The sequence below is a fragment of the Archocentrus centrarchus genome, chromosome 13, assembly GCF_007364275.1.
Source record: "Archocentrus centrarchus isolate MPI-CPG fArcCen1 chromosome 13, fArcCen1, whole genome shotgun sequence".
In the NCBI taxonomy this organism is placed as follows: Eukaryota; Metazoa; Chordata; class Actinopteri; order Cichliformes; family Cichlidae; genus Archocentrus; species Archocentrus centrarchus.
In genome coordinates, this window is record NC_044358.1 from 40,060,563 (window position 1) to 40,083,541 (window position 22,979).

General features: G+C 41.3%; 2 protein-coding genes across 3 annotated transcripts; one reads left to right on the plus strand and one right to left on the minus strand.

The window, feature by feature from the left end:
- The first annotated feature begins 4,989 nt into the window (after positions 1-4,989).
- On the plus strand, positions 4,990-11,754 carry mrps22 (mitochondrial ribosomal protein S22). The gene is made up of 8 exons (XM_030745138.1): positions 4,990-5,124; positions 6,564-6,721; positions 6,821-6,985; positions 7,613-7,756; positions 10,105-10,188; positions 10,409-10,554; positions 10,676-10,784; positions 11,347-11,754. Exons 1-8 carry the CDS (start codon positions 4,998-5,000, stop codon positions 11,437-11,439), a joined length of 1,026 nt encoding a protein of 341 aa, XP_030600998.1. The 5' UTR covers positions 4,990-4,997; the 3' UTR covers positions 11,440-11,754.
- LOC115791050 (COPI coat complex subunit beta 2) lies at positions 9,365-22,762 on the minus strand. Of its 2 annotated transcripts, XM_030745136.1 has the most exons (24): positions 22,668-22,762; positions 21,720-21,857; positions 21,473-21,559; positions 21,080-21,206; positions 20,682-20,830; positions 20,246-20,392; positions 19,357-19,456; positions 19,142-19,284; positions 18,663-18,862; positions 18,361-18,471; positions 17,805-17,893; positions 17,577-17,683; positions 17,335-17,478; positions 17,042-17,172; positions 16,633-16,840; positions 16,212-16,322; positions 15,315-15,529; positions 15,140-15,232; positions 14,683-14,863; positions 14,428-14,499; positions 12,681-13,646; positions 12,476-12,551; positions 10,078-10,244; positions 9,365-9,616 (listed from the first exon to the last, which is right to left on the minus strand). In XM_030745136.1, exons 1-23 carry the CDS (start codon positions 22,668-22,670, stop codon positions 10,207-10,209), a joined length of 3,636 nt encoding a protein of 1,211 aa, XP_030600996.1. In that variant the 5' UTR covers positions 22,671-22,762; the 3' UTR covers positions 9,365-9,616; positions 10,078-10,206. The 2 variants fall into 2 exon arrangements, with proteins under 2 accessions (XP_030600996.1, XP_030600997.1); XM_030745137.1 differs by lacking the exons at positions 9,365-9,616; positions 10,078-10,244 and having other exon boundaries at positions 11,901-12,551.
- Positions 22,763-22,979: the final 217 nt, after the last annotated feature.

Here is a 22,979-nt window from a genome sequence, read left to right on the forward strand (position 1 = left end):
TTCTCTCCCACTCACTCCTGCTATCACTACGTCTCCTCTGACCTTCCATCAGCCCTCGCTCTCCCATCCTCATTCCTCTTCAAAGACGGGGTGGAGGAGGCAGAAGAGAATAAAACTGGCCTTGAGTGGCCGCTGCCAAGCCACAACAGCTCATACACAGGTGCATAGCGTGCACACACACACACACACACACACACACACACACACACACACACACACACACACACACACACACACACACACACACACACTTGAAAGGAGTGGTGCTTTGTAGTTAGTCCTAATGTAATTTCCATAAAAACACAACAAGTTATGACACAAGACTCATCATTCATGCATTGCCATTATCTTTCTGCTGGAAGACTCTGGAGATAAAATATCTTTTTTTATAAGAGTGGCAGAAAGAGTCAAAATAAAAACAGCTTACAGAGATCGTGCAGTATACAGCGCACAACAGGATAAAAGACTTTAAGAAGTTCATGGCTAACGGAAGCCACAGGTTTACATCCAAAATGAAAACATTCAAATTTCTCATGAAACACCTGAACGTCCAGTTTATAAATTGTATTCCTCATCAGGATATTTTTTAATAACCGTATGAAAATCATGTATTTATAAAATGTTAATAATTGCTAGTAAAGGTTAATAATGTTAATAATCATTATGTAGAATAACATGTAGTACATTTCTTTGATAACTGGCATTTAGCAAAAAAATAAAAGTGTAAAATTATATCTTTTTGTAGTCATAAAAGTCAGGAAATATGTTCTTATTTGAGGCAATAATACTTTGGTTCAAAAACATTAGTTTATGATCATTTCTGTACATTGCCACAATCACAATATGACAAAGAGGAGGATTAACACCTGAACGCAGAAACATATCTAAAGGAAAAATAACTGCTTTTACATCCATTTTTTGTTGTTGTTGTTGTTGTTACATTTTTACTTGTAAAAAATAAACACAAAGTACGAATAATAATACCAGAGAATAATTTTCAACAGTGTGCTTGAACTCCTACTTAAAAGTGTCACACATGGTTTCTGGACACTTCACGAGTGTCAGTGTGACGCTGACAACAGCACGCTGAAAAAGTTCAACTTGTTTGTTCCATCAACTCCTCTCACAGCTCTGCGTTTTTTACACTGCAGTTGTTTCAGCACAGACATCCTCTTCACATTCTCTCTCTCTGCACACACACACACAAACACACACACACACACACACACACACACACACATGCCCGCACGCACGCACGCACATATACACACCTTTCCGTTTCACCCCGCTCTGAACTCGTTCTCCGTTGACCGTGCAGAAAGCTAAATAAACATATGCGGCAAGTCATTCCCAGAGTGCCCCACTACCACCACAACCACCACCACCACCACCACCATCACCGCTCACCCACCCACCCACTGGCTCACCGCACTCGCTTGCTGCACTCCTCACCCCTGCATCCCCTCTCCCCGATTCATCCCATCCAACCCCCCCATCCAGCCCCTCTTCTACACTCAGGTTTCACCTCTCAGCTTCCTGCTGCTCCCAGTCACGCTGACACACACTCTTACACTCAACCTATTCACTGCAGCTGGAGAAAAGTCCTTTTCATTAATAAGGCAAGAGCTTTAGTAATGAACCTTTATTCAGAAATCTCCCATTATAGAGAACTGGTAGCCAAATATACTTAAAATGTTTTTACAGATTATGCAGCATTGTTTTTTTTTTTAATGAGATCATTTTAATGACTATATAGCTTTTTTATTTGAACTAGTCCAACATATTTTGAAATATGATCATGCATTTAGGAGTTCAATTATTTTTAAATCATTGTGATTTTTCATATTGTACTGTGCAGAGCATGTTTCAAAGATGCTTCAGAATCTTACAGTGAAACGCATAAAGTCGCACAAAAACCCACAATTGTATAGTTTATTCTTAGAAGCACAGCTTGTTTGAAAGTGACAGGTAGATGTGTGTGTGTGTGTGTGTGTGTGTGTGTGTGTGTGCCCGCATATGCTGAAGCTATGTCAATGTTCCCTGTGTTCTTTTTAGTCTCTTTAATCCAACTCAATTCCAACAGTATTACAGTTATTAGATAGATAGATAGATAGATAGATAGATAGATAGATAGATAGATAGATAGATAGATAGATAGATAGATAGATAGATAGATAGATAGATAGATAGAATTGGATGCAAAACTACTTGCGATCATTTAAACCTCCACAGGAGAGACACTAATCCTGTCTCTGTCTCTCTCTGGCACTGAGCTGTGGTCGTAGGATTACTTTCTGTCAGCAGTGTGACAGCTGTGTACATCTGGTTGTGTAGGGGCCTCTTACATCTCAATCCACACGTCGTTTCGCCGGTGTCTGGGCCTCCGGACTCGCTGCCACTGCTCACCTCATTACCAACTGAGCCACACCTCCATCTATCCATATAATATCTAAATCCTACTGCAGATTAGTGGGGGAGTCAGGGACCAAAGGAGGAGGAGGAAGAGGAGAAGAAGGAAGAGGAGGTGGGTTGAGGGGCCTTGGGGGGAGATGGCAACTAAAATCCTGGGGGAAGAGTTTGTGCGTGGCGCATGAAGTTATATTAATGATCTCCAGGGCCATGTGGTGGCGGCAGCAGCGGTAGTGGTGGTGGTGGTGTTGTGGTGGAGTGTACAGCGGCTGCTTTTTAGGGCTGCGGATTGTGGCAGCATGTGGGGGGGCTTGTGGCTACTGTCATTTGTGTACGCATATGTGTACGCAAGACAGAAAGAGACAGAAATAGAGGGAAATATAAAATCTGAAAAAGGCTTTATTCTAAAGTTTCTGGTCTTCACACAATGAAGATCAGTTGCATCAAAATCTTCAGTTTATTTGAACTGCTGTCTTTGTGCGGTTGTGTTGTCTGTGTAGCCAAAGTCTAATGTATCTTATTCCTCTGTGCCACAGAGCCCCATTGATGGCTAAAAACTACTGAAAACACGTGACACTGTTGGACTGCACCTCATGTTCCTTCAGTACTATTGAAATATCTTTACCTAATGCTATTATTCTGATATTAATGCCATTAATATAGATCACCAATTGTGTAATAATAGTCTCCAGTTGCAGTGCTCACTCTGGTAACATTTCTAAAAATACTCTTAAATAAATTTTCATCAACTTCATTTTAAATATATATTTTTAGGATTCCTTTTTTAATGTTCTGGAATAATTGGGTGTGAGACTGGGAACTTTACTATTAAAAAATGCCAGAATTACCCTTTTTAGATATTCTTTTTAGTATAGTTTTGGCAGGTCTGATTTGACTGCTGAAATAACTAAAATCAAAATGAAACATGAACCGCTCTTCCAAAGTCATTTCAGAGGTGATTTTTTTTTTTTTTTAATTTGGTAATTTTTTAAACACCTTTTAATTCCACTGGAGATGGATAGTAATATTACTGCTCTAGAACTATTCTGCATATAAATATTTGCTTACTGTAGTAGGAATTATGATATATTCTTGCACAAAACTACATGTAAGGAAGAGCTACACTAGAATTACAAATATACCAAGCACTTCCTTTAATGATTGCTCATTATCACCCCTTCTTTATTCATTTCTTCCAATTGCCTAATAGACATTGCTTATTTTTTAGTCAAGGCTGGATGTATCTATACAGCACCAGCAGCATGTGGTTCAATTTTTTATTTGTTTATTTATTTTTTTGTGCATTCGTGCGTGTGTGTGTGTGTGTGAGAGAGCAACTGACTCACATGCCCTTAGTTGCCTTCTCAGACTTGAGAGGACAAGTGACTTAAATGCTCCACTGTTCAAGGGCATTTTGAATTGCACAGGGCAAAAGTTTCACCCTTTTTCCACATTTGTCCACATTGTTTTAGTTAGCCTGAAGTAAGAAAAAGTGTTAAAACAGTAACACTGTAATTTTGGTTTGCTCCTGCTTTTTTTTTTTTTTTTTTTTACTTTAATATTTGAAAGCATTTTCTTGAAACTATAAAATCATCAACATATTTTTTAATATATTGCTCAATTTCACTTTAGGCTGTAGCCAGTTGAAATGACAGAATTTCTTATTAAATTGTTCTTGAAATTTTTGAAAAAAATGGGAGAAAGAAGAAGAAGAACAACAAAAACATTAGGACACAATCTTACTGTCATGTAACCATCCCATCCAATCATCATTGTCTTATATTTTATAGCTACACTTTATTTTTGTTCCACACTGCACTGATTTGGTGTTAAACAGGGCAAAGTTCAAAATCGAAGCAGCAGGCAAATGAGAATACTTTCACACAGACCTATCTTTACATAGAAAAGTGTAGCATACGTTTTTCTCAGGAAGAAGAGTGTGTAACTTATCATCCAGACAGATTATGCCCTTATCAGACAGTTCAAGAACACACTGTAAGGGCAAATTAGGAATGTGTGTGTGGGCTACACAAAGTTGAGCCACACAGGAGGAACAAACAAACAAGAAAAATACGATAGGCTTGAAAATTAATTATTTTTCTCTATCCACGCTCAGGACATGAGTGAGCGCTTTACTGGTGATAGTCTTACGTTGCATGTTGTCATGTATATGTGGTAGCACAGTGCCACCTGGTGGACATTTCATTTGAGTTTTTTTTTTTAAATAAGATTTTTAATATCATGCTATAAAAAATTGTTGTAGACAAGTTGTAAATATCAACAAATTGCAAAAAGAAAATATAGTCACGAACAATAATCATTGAAAAATAATGTAAAAAAAAAGAAGCCTCAGATTAAAAATGCAGGCAGCACTTAAAACCTAAAATCTTTCTATCAGTGTTTTTTTTCTCTTTTCGAGTCAAGTTCCCTTTTGATAAAACTGGAAATGCTATGAGAAAGAAACAAATGAAATGTAGAATTTTTTTTGTAGTTCGTTCATGTGGAAAGATACTACATATCCCATGACCACTTGAGGGTTGAAGCGCAAGGTTGAAAGGTCCTGTCGCGCGGATGAGGTAATACCAAAAATGGCAGCACTCGGTACAGCACGGTGCTTGTTTCGGAGCTACTCTCGGGTGAAAAATGTGCAGAGGAGCAAACAAATGTTGATGAGGTGTGGCGTGAGGACGTTTTGTAGTGAAACACAACATACAGGTGCGTCTTATTATTGGTAACATCACTGCAGCCGGGGCATCTTCTTGGTGTTAACGCTGACCTTGTAGCTTGTTGGGCTCAAGAGTTGGGGTACAGCGTGTAAAGTCGTTTTACAGGCTATTATAGCTTAGGTACCAGGTATTACTAGGTAACGTATTTTGACAAACAAGAGCGGGAATTACACTGAAATGAAACCTGACGTTTACTTATTGGAGGCTTTGGCTGGTGTGTTCGATGCTTGCTAATCCCTATGAATTTATGTAAGGTTATGCGAAATAGGGAGAAGTAAGGTAGCTACAGTAAATATACACTATATTGCCCAAAGTATTCACTCACCCATCCAACTTATTGAATCCAGGTATTCCAATCACTTTCATGGCCATAGGCGTTTAAAACCAAGCACCTAGGCATGCAGACTGCTTCTACAAACATTTGTGAAAGACTGGGTCGCTCTCAGGAGCTCAGTGAATTCCAGCATGGTACCGTGATAGGATGACACCTGTGCAACAAGTCCAGTCGTGAAATTTCCTCGCTACTAAATATTGGGAAGGGCAGTAACTCAGCCGTGAAGTGGTAGGCCACGTAACATCTCAGAGCAGGGTCAGCGGATGCTGAGGCACGCAGAGGTCACCAACTTTCTGCAGTCAGTTGCTACAGACCTCCAAACTTCATGTGGCCTTCAGATTAGCTCGAGAACAGTGTGTAGAGAGCTTCATGGACTGGGTTTACATGGCTGAGCAGCTGCATCCAAGCCTTACATCACCAAGTGCAATACAAAGTTTTGGATGCAGTGGTGTAAAGCAGGCCAACACTGGACTCTAGAGCAGTAGAGACGTTTTCTCTGGCGTGACAAATCACACTTCTCCATCTCGCAATCCAATGGATGAGTCTGGGTTTGCCGGTTTCCAGGGGTTGTATTTCAGGAGCTGTTCTTGGCCCCTTCCTTCCAGTGAAAGGAACTCGTAATGGTTCAGCATACCATGACATTTTGGACAATTTCATGCTCCTAACATTGTGGGAACTGTTCCAACATGACTGCGTGCCAGTGCACAAAGCAGGAACAAGTGAGTTTGGTGTGGAAGAACTTGACTGACCTGCAGAGTCCTGACCTCAACCTGATAGAACAAATTTGGGATGAATTAGAGCCAAGCCAACATCAGTGTCCAACCTCACAAATGCACTTCTGGAAGAATGGTCAAAAATTCCCATAAATGCACTCCTAACCCTTTCGGAAAGTCTTCCTAGAAGAGTTGAAGCTGTTATAGCTGCAAAGGGTGGGCCAACACCATATTAAATCCTATGGATTAAAAATGGGCTGTCACTCAAGGTTATATGTGTGTGAAGGCAGATGAGCAAATACTGTTGGCAATAAAGTGCAGTTGTCAGTGAGACAGTTTGTAAATTGTTTAAGTCATTAACTAGTATAACTTTGTCTGCAGCTCCCACAGATCATGCAAAGCCCCAGTTCACCGATTCAGCTGTGCAGGACATCCTCACCAGGATTACAGGCCTGGACCTGCAGAAAGTATACCGACCCATTAAACAGGAGCTCAAGCCGCCCACATATAAACTCATGACAGATGAACAACTGGAGCAGGTGCCCTGTGCTTGAAATGTTACAGAGCTCCCTTTGATCGCACTCATTCTTTCGTACGTCAATGCCACTTCTGTTTCATCCAATCCTTTGTGTTTCCAGGCGGTTGAGTTTGCCACAGTGCAAGCTAAAAAGCTGCTGCAGATGCCCCCCATCCTGCCAGAGAGGAAGCCCATTAATGATGTGCTGTGTGAGGATAAGATCCTGGATGGCATGGACACAGCCAAATATGCCTTCACAGACATCACCTATAATATCCCACACAGGGTACACACATCTTGCTTTTTGTGTGTGTGTGTGTGTGTGTGTGTGTGTGTGTGTGTGTGTGTGTGTGTGTGTTTGTTTAAGTGCATGTCAGTGGGGTTTGATAAGTCCAGATCAGCTGCAGTCCTGGCAGGTCTGCTGTTACCCTTCCACATATTTAATTTTCAGATCTCTTATAGGAGGCTCTGTTTTATCTGCTCTAGTCTACCCATGTTTGCAAGTTGCTTTGCAACCCACCTGCACCCCAGCTCATCTTTTCAGGCTGCCTCTCATTTAGTCACCATCACACCTATTATTGATGCCTGCTCTCTGCCTCAGAGAGGTACCAGAGCAGAGCCATGCTGCCAGATATAAATTACTGCTGATGCAGAGAAATCTTTTTTTTTTTATTATTATTATAGTGATCCTGATTAAAATGAGCTTGTGTGAGTAAATCCAAGTGATGTAAATTTGGGAATTGCTTGTGCTATTGCTGTATAAATTGTGTGTTCACTTTTGGTGGTATCAGTTTGGCTGTTTTTGGTGATGATCTCACCCAAGCACTCAAATTTAAGTTAATTTCACTGGCACATCCTCCATTATCCTTCAAGATCTACCTTGATAAACATATTCTGTATTTCCTTCCCACAGGAGAGGTTTATAGTTGTACGGGAACCTAATGGAACCCTTAGGAAGGCCACTTGGGAGGAGAGAGACCGACTTATTCAGGTCTACTTCCCTAAGGAGGGACGCAAGCTCACAGCACCACTGATATTCAAAGAGGAGAACCTCGGGGTAGGACCTAAAAACACTGACACTGCCTTTCTCCCAGCTGTCTTTGTTCCTACTTCTTTTTTTTAAAAATATTTTGTTCCATAAATCTCCTTCCATACACCATATTTACGTATTTACAGAGCATATATTTTACGAGGAGCACCAGTCTTCTGTAGAAAAAGGCTTCAATTTGTGTCGACGAGGTGTTCCTTTTGACTTTACATTGGTCACAATAAACACATCATGTACTGAAAATCTGGGTTTTTAATTGATTGTGAAGGTGACTTAGTTTGGAAAATAAAGGATGATATGACCGGGGGGGGTCATATCATCTTTTAAACATGTCAGTTACATGCAACATGATATGAAAGCAACAGTAACAGAAAAATCACTTCTTGGTCATTTAAAGTGGTGATGCAGGTAAGAATGTAATTGGGCTTAAGGAATATTCTGTTTTTAAAATTGTTTATTTAATTTCTATTTAAGTCTTTGAAATTTCGCTGTCAGGAGGCTGAGGGGTAGCACTGACAGCTGCCAGTATTATTACCACTAATATTTTAACAAATATTAAATATTTGTTACCAAAGCCTGAGAGTAGATTACATCAACTTGTGTTATACTGGTATAAAAATACCGGTGGTTGTCAGTGCTACTCCTCAGCCTCCAGGCATCCAAAGCCCGGCACTGTAGAGAATCATTCAGTGCTCAGCAGTCGGCTGTTAGGATTTTAGTTGGATGACGCACCATTTTTCCTTTTTTGTTGCCTGCTGAGAAGCAGGGAGACACTTGAGGATCACTTTTCCATCGCCTGTCTTTCTGTCACACTTTTAGTATCTCAGTAGCCGTGCAACACATTGACTACAAACCTGGAGGATAGATGTGTATTGAAGAGTACAGCTGCACAGGAACCATAACCCTGCCGCCTCTTACACTGGTTTAATCACTGTCACTTGAGTTTGAGTCATCATTCTTTCCATCCTTCATTCATCTCTCAGCTGTCTCATCTCTGTATTTCCTCTGTCCGACATCTTTATCAATACTGAATGAAATAAACTTCATGTATAAAATAGACCTACAATTATATACTGTAAAAACCTCTTGGTAAATATTAATTGCTAAAATGTACATGAATATATTTTCTGACAAGCCTTTGAGCAGGCGACACACCTGTTTAAACAAATGTTCCCATAGCAGAGCTGTGAAGACCCAACTCCTGTTTGGTTTTAATGTTCCAGACTTCATGGCACAAATTATTGGGTGGGCGAATTGACACAGCATAGTATTGTGATGTTTTGCATAGAAATATTGTATCAATACATGGATGCCAAATGTTTATCTAAATTGTAAATACAAATTGAACTAAAGCACTAGAATTAAAATCAGTTCCTTTTTTAGTCCACCAGAGGGTGTTGTGGAGTTTTCTAGTCAGATCAGGAGGAATGTTGGTAAAACAAATGGGCATCAGAGAAAGAAAGCAGAAAAGCACCATCTGCAATTAAATCAAACACATTGATTGATTTTAATTATTTTTTTAAAAGGATGGGTTAAAGGTATCGTATGAAAGTAGAGGACAGCAAAGTTAATCTTAAATCAGGTCAGCCAAAAAACCAACCCAACCCACTTAGCATGACAAAGCTACCTCCCAGTTCAGCATGAGCTAAGAAAATAAGGGTGCATGCTGAAGACACTGGAACCAAGATGCGTGATACCGTTGTAATGTTATCACAGACACCACCGTAACCAGGCTCTGCAGAGGAGTGTCGTGGAAAGTTGGAGTACAGCAGAAAGCGTTGCGTTAACATGAGGGCTGTGGATTCATGTGGCTGTAACTGCTTGTTATCTCACAGAGGAACGGCAACTGCTGTCTCATCTTCTAAATACCTGTAATAGAACAGAAGTACCCACAATTTGCATTGTGTTTATTTAAAACTGAAAAAACGTCTGCTTCTCAGTTTATTCTGATGTGGCTTCTCTTCTTCCTCCTTCACATCTGTCTTTGGATGTAGTGACGAAGCCTCACTCTGACTGTGATGTTACCGGGTTAATTAGAAATACCCAGGATGCATTTTGACAATTTAATTTTGTAAATGTGATATTGGTGGTGGTGGTGTTAGAAGAATGACAGGAATTTCCACATTTCCAAAAGCAAATTCATGTACAGTCATGTGATGTAACTTGATGATAAAGACAGAAGCTGTTTTGACTCAAAAAGGAGCCAGGATGTGATGTCACTTGAGGTTTAACATCCTCACAGCCCTAACAAAAAAAAAAAAGTCTAGCCATGCAGAAAGACTGAAAACACCTGTCTGTGTGCAGCAAGTATCATGGAGTTTCACTTTTACCCACTGGTTCCTTTTTCTCTTTATTAGATGGTGTTTTCCCAGGACCGTCATGAGGATGTGTTGGACTTGTGCCTCATCCAGTTTGAACCAGACTCTTCAGAATACATCAGGGTAAAATAACATTGAGCTTCATGGTATTTTCACCTGATCATTGGCTTCACTGAGATCTGTAAAATGTACAGAGAATTTGTTAAGTCGTGAAATTTTGTCTTATATGTTTTTTGTGTTATTTGATATGAAGTCCAAAAAAAGGGCATGATGCCATGTGTGCTGATTTAGCTACAAACTAGCTAAATCAGCGAGGTCTGTAGTCATTTGGTGTCTTGTCTAGGTACACACGGCCACATATGAGGACTTGGACAAGCATGGCAAATATGATCTGCTGCGCTCCACAAGACACTTTGGAGGCATGGCCTGGTACTTGGTCAGTGCTCGTAGGGTGGATGGGCTCATTGTGGACATGCTAAAGAGAGAGTTGTGAGTTTTTTCTTTGTTTTTTTTTTTTAAGCTTTTGCTCCATTTTAAAATTGTCACATTAACAACTGTACTTGCTGGCAAAAAACTGATCTGAGCCCCCATTGTGTGTTGGTATTTCCAGGCTCCAGGATGCTATAAGCCTTGTGTCTCTGTTCCACATGGTCCACCCCCATAGTGAGTCAGCCCAGGAAGCTGCCAGCCAACAGGCCACAGGCTCTGACCTGCTTAAGGTAACTCAGCAGTGACACATTATATACCTGATTTGAAGCTCTGTTTGACACTTTGGTTCATTTAAAGCCTAACATATTGCTATTTGATCCAGTTAACATAAATAGTATACCTGGACATTCAGGGTGAATCAGGAGTCAGGGTAGCTCTTGAGAGGTCAGGTCAAGGCCGTTTCATCTAAGGTTTCCTGGGTTAGAGATTTGGTTTTTTTCCTCTAACGTGGGAACAGAGGGAACAGGTCCAGGATACATCAGATCTCATTTGTGCTCACAGCCCCCCCCCCCCCCCCCCCCATCCTTTAAGTAATGGGGAGAGACACTGAGAATGACAACCATTTAATGTGAAAGGTTAGCAGGAGGAGGTGTGTGTGTGTGTGTGTGTGTATGTGTGTGTGTCTTCTGCATTCAGGGCCTCTCATTTAGTCACGGTTGATTTTAGAACGCAGTTTGAACTGTGATAACTTGTCCAGTCCTAATGCTATTAATACTGTGATTGCACTTTGATTGTGTTTTAGTGTAATTGATCCTTTTTCTTTTTCCATTTTGCTGACGTCTGCCTCTGCAGATCTATGCCCAGAGGGAGTCCCAAAGGTCAGGCTACATCGAGCTGGCTCTGCAGGCCTACGAACAGACTGCTGTTGAAGGCTCTGCTTCATGATTGGTCTACACCTCAGTAGAAATATATAGAAATTCACCCAAAATGAGAAATAGTATCCACAATGACTGAAAATTCTGCCTCTCGTATGTAAAACACGAGTTTGTGTTGTTTCCTTGTGTGGGCCCAAGAGTAAAATCCACTTCGCGAAAGGAAAGCTTTTCACATCACAGCAAACAATTTGATGAGTTGACATTGAAACAGCTTGTAAGATGTTTTAAAATTCAAAATGTTTGTTTCTTATGGAGAGAAATTACATGTGTAGTTCTTTGAGTGAAGCTTTGTGTCAACTTATGTAAATAAAATGAATACAAACTTTGTACTTGAAAGTCATATTGTTGGAGTAATATTAGAAGAGTCTGTGTAAGCTCCTTTAATTGCTCTTCAAGTCTATAGTCACAGTAGCATGCATTATTTATTTAAAAGAAAGGAGGGGAAAACACAATGTTAAACACTTGCAACAGTTTCATACAGTACAGAATGTTTTAGATGAGCTGAAAACAAAACCACATGTTGATCCTGCCTTTAGGAGACATGAAGGAGGTACTGACTTTTCTATGAAGGGTACATTGCTGACGGCAAGAAAAGCTTGAAAAACTTAGGGGGGTTTTTCCTGTCTCTCACATCTAAGTATTTATTGAAAACTAGCACCCATTTAAAATAAAGAAAATAGTAAAAGGACACTAACAACAGTCTGAGGAAGCACCTGTTTGTCCATTAGTGCAGTTATGGTTTTAATCCACTGCATCTGCATGGGTTTAGGTAGGGTAAACTTTAAACTTTAAATCCACTAACAGAACAGCTGTCCTGCTGATGCATGGACACGCTTCCTCAGGGTTTTCACTGTGTTTGGCATCAGGCCTCGGGAGCAGATCCTTTGTGGTCTGTAGGTGGACTGAGCTTATTTAATTGTGCTCGATTGGATGCAGGATCTGGGCTTTTTTCTTTTTTTTTTTGCATTTTTCAATTGTTTTGAATTATGAACCACCTGTGTTATTGAACAGAAAAAGTGGATTGTAAAAGACAAGTTTCTATTCACCCAGGAAATCCTCGTCTAGGTTAACATCTGTGGTGTCAATATCCCCCAGGTCAAAGTTGTCCAGATCATCCAGAGCCTACAGGTGGGAAATATTTGTGGGTGGGTTTATGATTATGATTCAACAGCAGGAGGTTCATGAAAAAACAATTATTGATTTAAAATTTATGGCAGTATTAGTGCAGCAGGCCTATAAACCTCTGTTTACCTCGTCATTCATCTCTGCCTCGAAGTCCTCTGCCGGTTCTTCAGAGCCACATTCCTCTCTCTCTTCTGCTACATTCCCTTCTGCATGAGTTACAGTGAGGGATAAAACCTCTGGCCCAGACTTTTGAAGAACCGCAGGATTTACTGGAAGTTCTGTGGTTTGTTTCTCTTGTTCTTGTGCCGGGATTGGCTTCAGTACTGGCACTGCGTCTTCAATTGAGTCTAGCAGTGCATCGAAGGTCAACTCTGGTAAAATCTGGAGAGGTGCGTCCAGCTCAGGAATGTCTGGGGTTTCAAAAGAGATGAGCTCCTCCACTGCTGTGTGTGAAGGGACTGTTTCTGAAACAGCTTTGCTAGTAACGGGAGTGTCTTCTGTTGTCGTTGGAACTTCTGATGGGATTGTATCGTTTTCCAGTTCTTGGTAAATGGCAATTACCCCAGGTGCTATAGTTTCTGATGTAGTTTCAGTATCAACTGGCAGACTAGTGCTAACTAAGACATCCTCAGCTACTAATGTGTCATTTGGTGCTGCTTGTGCTGTCACAGTGGTTTCTGTTTCAGAAACACAGACACCAAGCGAAGCTTCAGTTGCTGGAGATACTTCCTGAACATCATTCTTAACAGATGAGCTGACATCTTCCACCGGACTCGGTTGTATCATCTCAAGCTCTTCATCAGGGATCCCGATTTCCTCTGCAGGGACTAAAGTCTGTGCTTTAGTGCCCTCCTTCACTGCTTCCAACTCACAAGACACCAGCACTGCTTGCTTTGGCTCAACACATTCTTCTGCAGCAGTGACAGGAAAAGCGTCTGCTGCTCTCAGGACAGATTTTTCTTCACTTGTTGAAACGGGATCAGTAAGCTCTTCTCGTGAAATGGCCTCCTCCTCCACTACTGCAACTTCTGAACATGGCCTTTCTGTTACTACTGGTACAACGGGGGGCTCACTCATGCACTCCAATACTTGCTGCAAAGAAAACACAGAATGATCTTTGCTGATCATCAGTCCAATCATGATCAAACTCAGAAAACTAGTTGCAGTATTTGCTCAGATTCAGGTTCATTTTTTTATTTTTACTAGTTTTTTAATAATGTGCTCATTGGACACCCCCGGCGTTATGTCTTTTTAAATTCAGATACTATATTTGCATTTTACAGAAAGAGCTATATCTAGCACATGGTGCATAAAAGAACAGTGGTGAGCTGGAAATGAGCTCAATCAGTGGTAAATTTGAAAATGTATTTTTATTTCGCTTCTCATAGTGAACCATTATTAATTTTTTCATTTTTTTTATCATCCATTAGCTAATATTGCTGCCCTAAAGACACATATAAAGTTAGGATTTTACACTGTATTCAAGATACCATAGAAGGAAATTAATAAAGACTGGTATGCTGCTATGACCTTTAGGTAAAATGGCTTAGGCAAAGACATGCAGTTACTGGGGTTAGGTTAATTGGTGATTCTAAATTGCCCATAGGTGTGAGCGCGAGTGTGAATGGTTGTCTGTCTCTCTGTATTAGCCCTGCGACAGGCTGACAACCAGTACAGGGTGTACCCTGCCTCTCGCCCTATGACAGCTGGGATAGCCCCCCCCCCCTGATCCTGACAAGGATAAGAGGAAGAAAATGGATGGATGGATGGATGGATGAATGGATGGCTTAGGCACTTACTCACACACAAGACCAACATGTTTGACTTCACTGTCTGAATGGGGATATGGAGAGATGCAGGCTGTAGTTCTCACCTCTGGCTCAGCGATTTCTCCTTTGGGTCTAAAACCTGCAGATTCCTCCAGAACATTACGTTCTTCATTTGGCTGAAGAATCAAGAAATGTGCAAAATGTGATCTCAAACTCTTAACAGATATGGAACTGATGTTCAAAGTATGAGCAACAACATAACCTTTTGTAACTTATGCATCAGCGAGACGAGCTCTGTGGCTAAATGCATACAGTTGATTTAAGTTTTGAAATATAGTTGGTCTGACTCTCCCACTGACCGTAATGAGAGGGTATCCTGCAGCAGGTCTGACCCTTATGTGACTCTCCTTCAGGTACTGCTCAGCCAGCAGGGCTTGCTGGAGGCTGGGGAACAGGTTGCTGTACTGGGTGGGGTCAGCCAGAGCATCTGCTGCCTTCTGGTTGACTTTGGAAAGACTCTCCTTCCACAGCTTCACCACCCTGGAGGAAGAGAGGCACATGCAGCTCCCCAGCATTATATATTAAAGAAATTCCCATTAATAAGGAACAGCATTTTTCTGCCAACTTTGATTCAGACTTGTAATCATTTCATAATCTGGGGGGAAGACAGGTACTTAATACAGTTACACACCAAATGGTACATGCAGAGGTTGTTCAGGACACATACAGATAGATTAATATATGCCCACAGGCAAAGCCAGTAAACTGGAATGTTACACTTGGCCATGCTTTTGCATTCGTTAGAAGCAATGTTACCTTGAGACATGGCTGGGCAGATATGTTCTTGCCAGAAATGCAGCCTCTGGTAATCGATCTGTTTTGATTAGAAGGTCCAGACATTTGTCCAGTCTGAGCAAACAAACACAAAAAAAAAAAAAATGGTGGTGACCAAAAAGTTTCAACACATGACACATATGCCTGTGATACTCACCTCCCCTGCATGAAGTAGGTGAGAAAGGCCACGTTGGTCTTCCCATCTCTCTCTGCCCCCTCAGCCAGTTGGCCCACCATGTCAGTGTTGCCTGAGGTGGTGGCCAGAAGCAATAATCCCCCATAATCCTGAGCTTGGTGGAGACACTCCTGAGCCAAGCTAAACTGGCACTTTGTAGTAGCAAGCTCTGCCAGCTGCTTCCATTTTTGTTCTGACTGACTCGGCCCCCGCATGCGGAGGTGCCAAAGAGACAGGAGAGCGGATTATCTCAGGACGAAAAGCATGAACCTCAACAACAAAACACTGTAAAGCACTTACTAAATAAAGGACACCAGGTTTGTGCCTCACACTGTGAGGCTTGTATAGGAGAAATAACTGATTCTATACACACTATGCACCTTATTACAAAGCTGCTGATTTAAAAATCAATAATCATTCATTTATTTCTGTCAATATGCAGTAAAGTTCCTCCAAAGAGTGTAGTTTGCTGTAGTTTTGAAAGCAAAGTATTTTCCCAGTCTTAATGTCTGATATCAGGTGCTCAATAGTTCATGTTGCACCAAAAACTGCATTTATCCTTTAGCATTAATGGTACCTTCACAGATTTGAAAGCATGTCAAGGGCACTGATGTACCTCCATACAGACACGGTGCTGGTTTTTTAAATAAATTGAACTTTTTGCACATGCAGTCTTTATGTTTATACTCACTCATGTTAGTTACCTGTTTCCATTTACTCTAATAAGTCATCCTCTAGGTCCTTTTTTTTAGCATTACACAACTATTCCACTCTTTAGCTTTAGCTCACTTTACCGTTAAGCTGAAGATAGCACAGTGCATAAAGCCTTACATAGTTGCTAACATTCAGTAGCTACAGAAAGTGATGAGGGGGGCTCACCTCTGCGTTCAGTGCCAGCTGATAGGCTGTCTTGAGCTCTCCCAGCTGCAGAGCAAGTTCAAACTTATGCTCGGGGTCAGTGGACACAGCCAATGCCTGCTGTCTGAAGCCCTGTGCCACACAAAAGAACAGTCTCATTAGTCTATATTCTTTTGTCTGTTACAGTAGCCAGCAGTAGAGGCTAGAGATAAGAAGCAATATGAATGTGAAGAAGCAGCTGCGTGAGAAGCAAAAGCCCTTGCATGATAAATATGTTTTATAAGAAACACACAAAAATTCTGCCCAGAGGTATCACTCCATCTGGCTGCCTGATGTTCTGTAAATTATGCATTCATCCAAGTCCTGAATTTTTAGTCAGCTCAAGGAGTAACTAAAGCACAAAGATGGATTTCCAAGGGCAAAAGCTGGCATGCATACATACTTGTTTCTCCAAGAAATGGGCTACACGGGTCTGCTGCTCCTTGGGAATTGCTGGTAGAACCTTGTCAGCTGTGCTGAAGTCCTTCCTCATGACAGCTGTCTGATATTCAAGCACAGAAAGCAGCAGGGAGTAGCTGATAATGTTCAGCTCCTTGTCTCCAAGGTAGAGACGGTCATCCTTTGGTATGTAGCCCAGCAGATACATCGTCCTACACCAAAAAAAAAAAAAGACCTTTACTAGTTTTGAATTCACTGGATAGAAAGTGTAAAAATATTGAATAAGACGCTAAAAAGATTCACAGCTCTACAGCCGATTTTTGCAACATTACAGGAACATTTAGAAATAAAGCAAAGGAAAAAACAAACAAACAAGATGGGTTTGCTGATGCATACAATATTTGTGAGTTTACCTGTCCATGTGAGCTATAGTGATTATCTCTCCTCCTACATAATAGTTGAGTCTGTTAACAGAGTTGGTGTAGATGAAGCAGTCTCCCACCCAAAGCCCTGTCTTTACCACCTCCTGGACCTCCCCCAGTACCTGACCAGCAGGAAATAACACAACAGACAGAAAAGCAATGGATAAATGATCTGAAAAGCCAACACAATTCTTCTCGAGAGTCTACCAGAAAGTCAAATTTTAACTTAAATGCCCCAGACCACAATTCAGTTAATGCATATTTATACAAAAAAATGCTCTGACCTCAAAGGCTGCCTCTATCCCATCTTCTGTTATCTCTTCCTTAGACTCCTGGGCTGCTGAGACTCGCTCTGGTAGGTAGCGCAGCACGAAGAAAGACTCATCTGTAGCAATACAGACGAGCTCCCCAGAGTCAGACCAGAAGACCTAAAGACGCAAATACAAAAAACACCTATTTAGAAGGCCACAGTAATAAACTGTGTATTGACTTAAGTGGATCCAGTGCTCATTAGATTATAGCTGACATGTTTAGGCTGGATCTCAATACGCCGGATCAGTTCAGAGTTGTCCCAGTCGTAGAAGGACAGGCCGCTGTTTGACCTCACTCCCAGCAGGAGGCCACCAAAGATGCCTGTAGGGAAGCAGGATAGTAACGGGTACGCAAGGATCTTCACAAACATGCTCGCACATATCCATTAAACAAATACACACAAAAACATGACATGACTAAATAAGTGACGAATGAAACTCACCTTCAGCTCCAAAGTCAGGTTTAAAAGCCTTCTTCTCTTTAAAGTTCTTAAATATTTTGACCACACTGTTGCCTTCTCTGATTGCATACCTACAAAAATAATGTACCACTTAATGTATCAGACCACAGTGGAGTTAAAGTTAATCACTCATATTGATATTTTCAGGAGTATGCATATTGGGTTTATGTTGACAGTTAGATGAGCAAGTTAAAATCCAGTTTCCAGAAAAATTTGGACGATGTGTAAAATGTAAATAAAATGAGAATGCAGTAATTTGCAGTTCATACGAATGTGTTATTTATTTATTTGCAAATAGTACAAAGACAACACATGAAAGGTTACATTTGCAAAGTCTGATTTTGTTTTAAAGCTAAACTCATTTGAATTTCATGTTACTGTTATCCCTGGGCTGCATTACATAACCAGTGTTCTGTGGATTTGTGGAAACTGACGAGAACAATTGCTGTAGTTTGTGCTGTTCTTCTCATCTAATTCAGCAAGAAATATATTTCCCAGAATGCTGAGCCATCTCTTTAATGTAAAGGTAAAGACTTACTGTGAAGAGTCGTGTGCCCAGATAAACTCCTGAGCAGAGCCGAAGCTCTTGTTCCTCAAAGCCATGGCAGTATAGATGATATATTCCCCATCTCCACACACCACTACAAATCTGCCAGTGTGCAAAGATACAGATTACATACTTAAATATAATATTTTAAAATTCTTACTGCAAAGATCTAGTAACCATTCAGGTGGCCACTATTTTACCTTTCACACTTTAGTAATGATCACATTTTGGGTAGAGGAAAAATAGATTAGTCAAGACTTCATGTTGCTTCCACCCAAAGTCTAGTGCTTTACCTCCCATTGGGGCTGTGTTGGATTGTCTGGGGGTAAATCTCACAGCTGCCCATGTCTTTAACACTCAGAAGGAGCCTCTCTCCATCCTTTATCTCAGTTTCTAAGACTGCCTTTAGGTTGGCCTGCTGCATTTCGGAATGACGAGCCCATATGACCTTCCCACTGGAGTCCATGGACATGACGGGCTCCACCCGACCCAGCTGAAACAGAGAGAGGGAGAGGATGCAGAAGAATTAGGGCCAAGACATGGGAAAAAAAAACAGAAAGTTGTATAAAGAAATGCAGAGATGGGCAAAAAATCTCATCAAATCACAAAAATATTCCAGCAGCTTGGGCATCAGAAAATTTTAAGTAGAAAAAAGGAAATTTTCAGTTCTGTGAAAAAATGAAAATTTATCCTCGTGCTGGTAGGGCTCTTTTAACCAGCCCCCAAAGAGCAAATTCATTAAGAATTGGGAGAAAATCGCAAGCATAACTACCTTGATGATGATGCTGCCTTCATCGTAGCCTATAGCCACACTGTTGGAGCCAGGCTGGCCACATATACACCACACCCGCTCCATGCCATAATTGAGTGTGTTTTCTAGCCGGTAGGTGTTGGAGTGCCACACACGAACAGTGCCTAAGGAAAGGACAAAGAGGTCAAACTGTCCCGATTTGGGACTACAAAAAAATGCGCAAATGTTTTACCCACCATCTTCACCGCCTGTGAGAATGACTGGCAGCTCAGGATGGAAGCTAACACAGGTCACATTCTGAGCGTGACCCTCCAGAGTCTGAACACAAGTTTTGTTCTAGAGAGAAAAAAACACAGCAGGTTCAGTATTCTACTCACATGTAGTCGGTGGACTTTTATATCAAAGCATACACACTTGTGTGAATTATCTCTGCCAACACTGAATGTTTGCTCGTGGGCGCCCGGGTGGCTCAGTGGTTGAGCAGGCGACCACATACACACGCCGCGTTACGTGTGGGCGGCACAGGCTCGAGTCCCGGCCCGTTGCCAGCTTGCTCGCGTGTCTTCCCCCCCATTTCCTGTCTCTCTCTACTTTCGACAAAAAAGCCGCTGTGGCCCAAAAAAACCCACCGAATGTCTCCTTAAGCACAGTGACTGTCCACATAGTGACTAAATGATGTAATACAAACTATTTTTTTTTTTAAATATACTGCAGGTTGAATTATAGAAATGTGTTTCTATTTTTGCTTCTACTACAGATGCATCTCTTATTGTTGCCAACTTAAATAGAAACAGCAGAAATAAAAATACTTTCGGCTGCCAGTGCTCCCCCTCTGCCTCCCGCCAGCAGAATCTTTGGGTGGCACAAATCCCCTGAAAGTACAAGTTCTCAAACACACAATTACAGGTCTCAGATCTTAATGGGGTGCATATGAGCCTCAGTGATTTTATTCACCATATCAATTCAAAAGCGAATGGCTAAATAAGAACCAGGAATGTTGTTTCTTGTGGACGTTTTTGCACGTTTTGTATCATAGTCATGTCTGACATGTCATACAATTATGACAGTAAACTGTTTTGATGCTAGGATGCAGAGGAGAAAATAGTCGAGTGTGTTTGCAATAACCTGATAATCCCAGATCTTCACAAGGCGATCATCGGCCCCTGATATGAGGTAGGGCTTGTCTCCTCCACTGTAGTAATCAATGCAATTCACTCCCTTCTCATGGCCCTCCAGAGTAAAGTTGGGAGCCTTGGAACCCAGCTGCCACACCTACGGTGAGTTGTTAAATCACTGAGCAACTGAATAATGTGAGCAAATTAGAGACCCTGTCTCACTTAAATTGTGTTGTTAGCTGTGGTGTTTCTCAAAATTAAGACCACCAATCCCTGTTTCTTCCTGCTGCAGAGAAAATATACCTGTTTGTTCCTCCTTTTTGTCTCTTTTAACTTAATTTAAACTGAAAAACACTTTCATCTCTTCGTGCCCTAAAGCACTCTTCCTTGCCTGCCTGCAATTACTTTTCTGTGTTTTCTAGATGTGTTTGTGTACATGTGTATACCTTAATAGTTCTGTCCAGAGAGGCACTGGCAAACTGGTTGTTGTCTCTGGGGTTGATGACAATCTGCATGACATAGTGAGTGTGTCCCTCAAACACCTGACTGCACAACCACTTTCTGTCCCAGTCCCACAGCTTGATCAACATGTCATCTGAAAACACAGAACACAAGAAGCGTAATTTCCCTTCAGTTTGATTTACACTCAGTAGCGCCACATCACAACAAAAAAACACAACCAGACTCAGGAAGGGCATCCAACTGCTGTGACAGGTTGGAGGGAAGAGAAGAGCGTACAGCTCGCACAGTTTAAAAGGCTGCATGCATGCGGCAGCATTTTATCTGAGAACATTTGTGTTTGTGTGAATATATGTGGTTGTTTCCTATGTGTGTAGTTTCCTACCACTGCTGGTGAGGATGTAGGACTGCGTGGGGTGGACAGCGATGCAGCGGATGTAGTCAGAGTGAGCCTCGAACATGTAAACTCTCTCCAGAGTGTTGTAGTTAAACACCCGGACCTGCATGTCGTCCTGCACACAGTCAGAGAGATTTGAATGAACACGAACACACAATAGCAAGGATCGCCGCAGCTGAAGAGAGACTTCTCACAGTGTAGTAAAAAACACAGTGGGTTACCTCTGGGTCATCTATCAAATCCAACGTCAGACACAACAAACTCATTTTTAACCTTAAAACTGTCACATTTTTATTGTTAACGCACAAAACAATGTGCAACTGTGAAGGGCACAAAAACTAGTAAATAGCATTAATATGAAAGAGCACATGAAATACTCACAGCTCCAGCAATGACCCAGTGTTTCCTGGCTACGAACTTGGCCACTCTTACAGGCAGATCACACAGCTCAAATGTTTTCACCATCGTCTACACACAGAATTCAAACCAAAAAAATAAATAAAAATTGCTGTCAGACTGCATTACCATTAAAGCATCAAAAAGCATGCATGAAGAAAGGTGAAAAGACTTATTTCGTGTAATGACTCAACGGGAGATCAAACAACTTAATGCAGAGATGGATAGCGACCTGTGTTTCATGGTTCCAGACCACCACAGTGCCGCTGTAGAGGCTGAGCACCATCCACGGCTCAGTGGGATGCAGGTCCGCACTCTTCACCCGGTCTGACCGAGCTGTCAGCCTCCGCTTGATGTCCAGTCTCAGAGGCTGTGGAATAAGAGTGAAATGGGAGGGAGAGATAATGACACCACAAACAGATGTTAAAAAGCATTAAGTATCCAGTCTGGTGGGTAATCAGCGTCTTTCAGCTGCTGTTTGAGTTTTGCTTTTGGCTACCTTGAGGGTGGGGCTGTTTCTGTTGATACTTCCCATACCACATTTTATACGCATGCCTGCTCCATAACAACTGAGTCCTTTCAAGTTTTGTCATGTCACTGAAAAATTTTCCATTTCTTTGCTTCTTTAACATTATAAACTTATGTTCAAAATATCCCATAACCAAAATGTGTTTTTTCAGCCTTTTCATTGTTGGTTGTAGTCTTATTTTGAGAGTTTAGATGAAAGTTATTCAAAGAGTGTCACTGACAAATGACCAAAAAACAGCCAGTATACACCGTTCAGGCATAACATTATGACAACTTGCTTATTATTCTGCTGGTCACCCATGTGCTGCCAAAACAGCTCTTGTTTGTCCAGCACATCCCACAGATGTTTGATTGCTGGTTCCCCAGTGTTCCTTCCTTAGACCTCTTTTGATAGATAGTGATCACTGCAGACCCGGGACGTCCCACAAGAGCTGCAGTTTTGGAGATGCTCTGACCCAGTCGTCTAGCTATCACAGTCTGGCCTTGTCAAGTTCACTCAAATCCTTATACTTGAACATTTTTCCTGCTTGTAACACATCAACTTTGAGGACAAAATGTTCACTTGCGCCCTAATATATCCCACCCACTAACAGGTGCCATATCTATCTATCCATCTATCTATCTATATAGTTGTTTTTTTAGTTCCACCTACCATGTCTCCACATGAGTGTCTCTGCGGTGCTGTCCACTGGAAGTACCTGCCTCCCTGCTGCCCGCTGAGCTCAGCGTAGAAAGTTTTTCTAATCAAGTTCGAGGAGCTGCAAAAACTACCTCCGGTAGAGATTTTCCAAAATAATCCGAGAAACTGTTAGAACTCAGCAAAGGTGTGAAACCAAATATAGAATAAAAAGCTTGAATGTAAAAGTCCACCTTGCAGTTTTCACCATCATAGAGCAGAGTTGAGTTTTTAACTCAATTTCAACAAGTTACAGTGGGGCATATAATATATTTATATTGCATCTTA

Excerpts from the sequence above, each read along its gene's own strand:
- mrps22 (XM_030745138.1), top strand. The coding sequence starts at position 4,998 with ATGGCAGCACTCGGTACAGCACGGTGCTTGTTTCGGAGCTACTCTCGG. Across the intron at positions 10,189-10,408 it reads ACTCTTCAGAATACATCAGG|GTACACACGGCCACATATGA; the intron begins GTAAAATAACAT and ends TGTCTTGTCTAG. Across the intron at positions 10,555-10,675 it reads GACATGCTAAAGAGAGAGTT|GCTCCAGGATGCTATAAGCC; the intron begins GTGAGTTTTTTC and ends TGGTATTTCCAG.
- LOC115791050 (XM_030745136.1), bottom strand. Across the intron at positions 21,560-21,719 it reads TCTGGAACCATGAAACACAG|ACGATGGTGAAAACATTTGA; the intron begins GTCGCTATCCAT and ends TTCTGTGTGTAG. Across the intron at positions 21,207-21,472 it reads ACTGGGTCATTGCTGGAGCT|GACGACATGCAGGTCCGGGT; the intron begins GTGAGTATTTCA and ends GACTGTGTGCAG.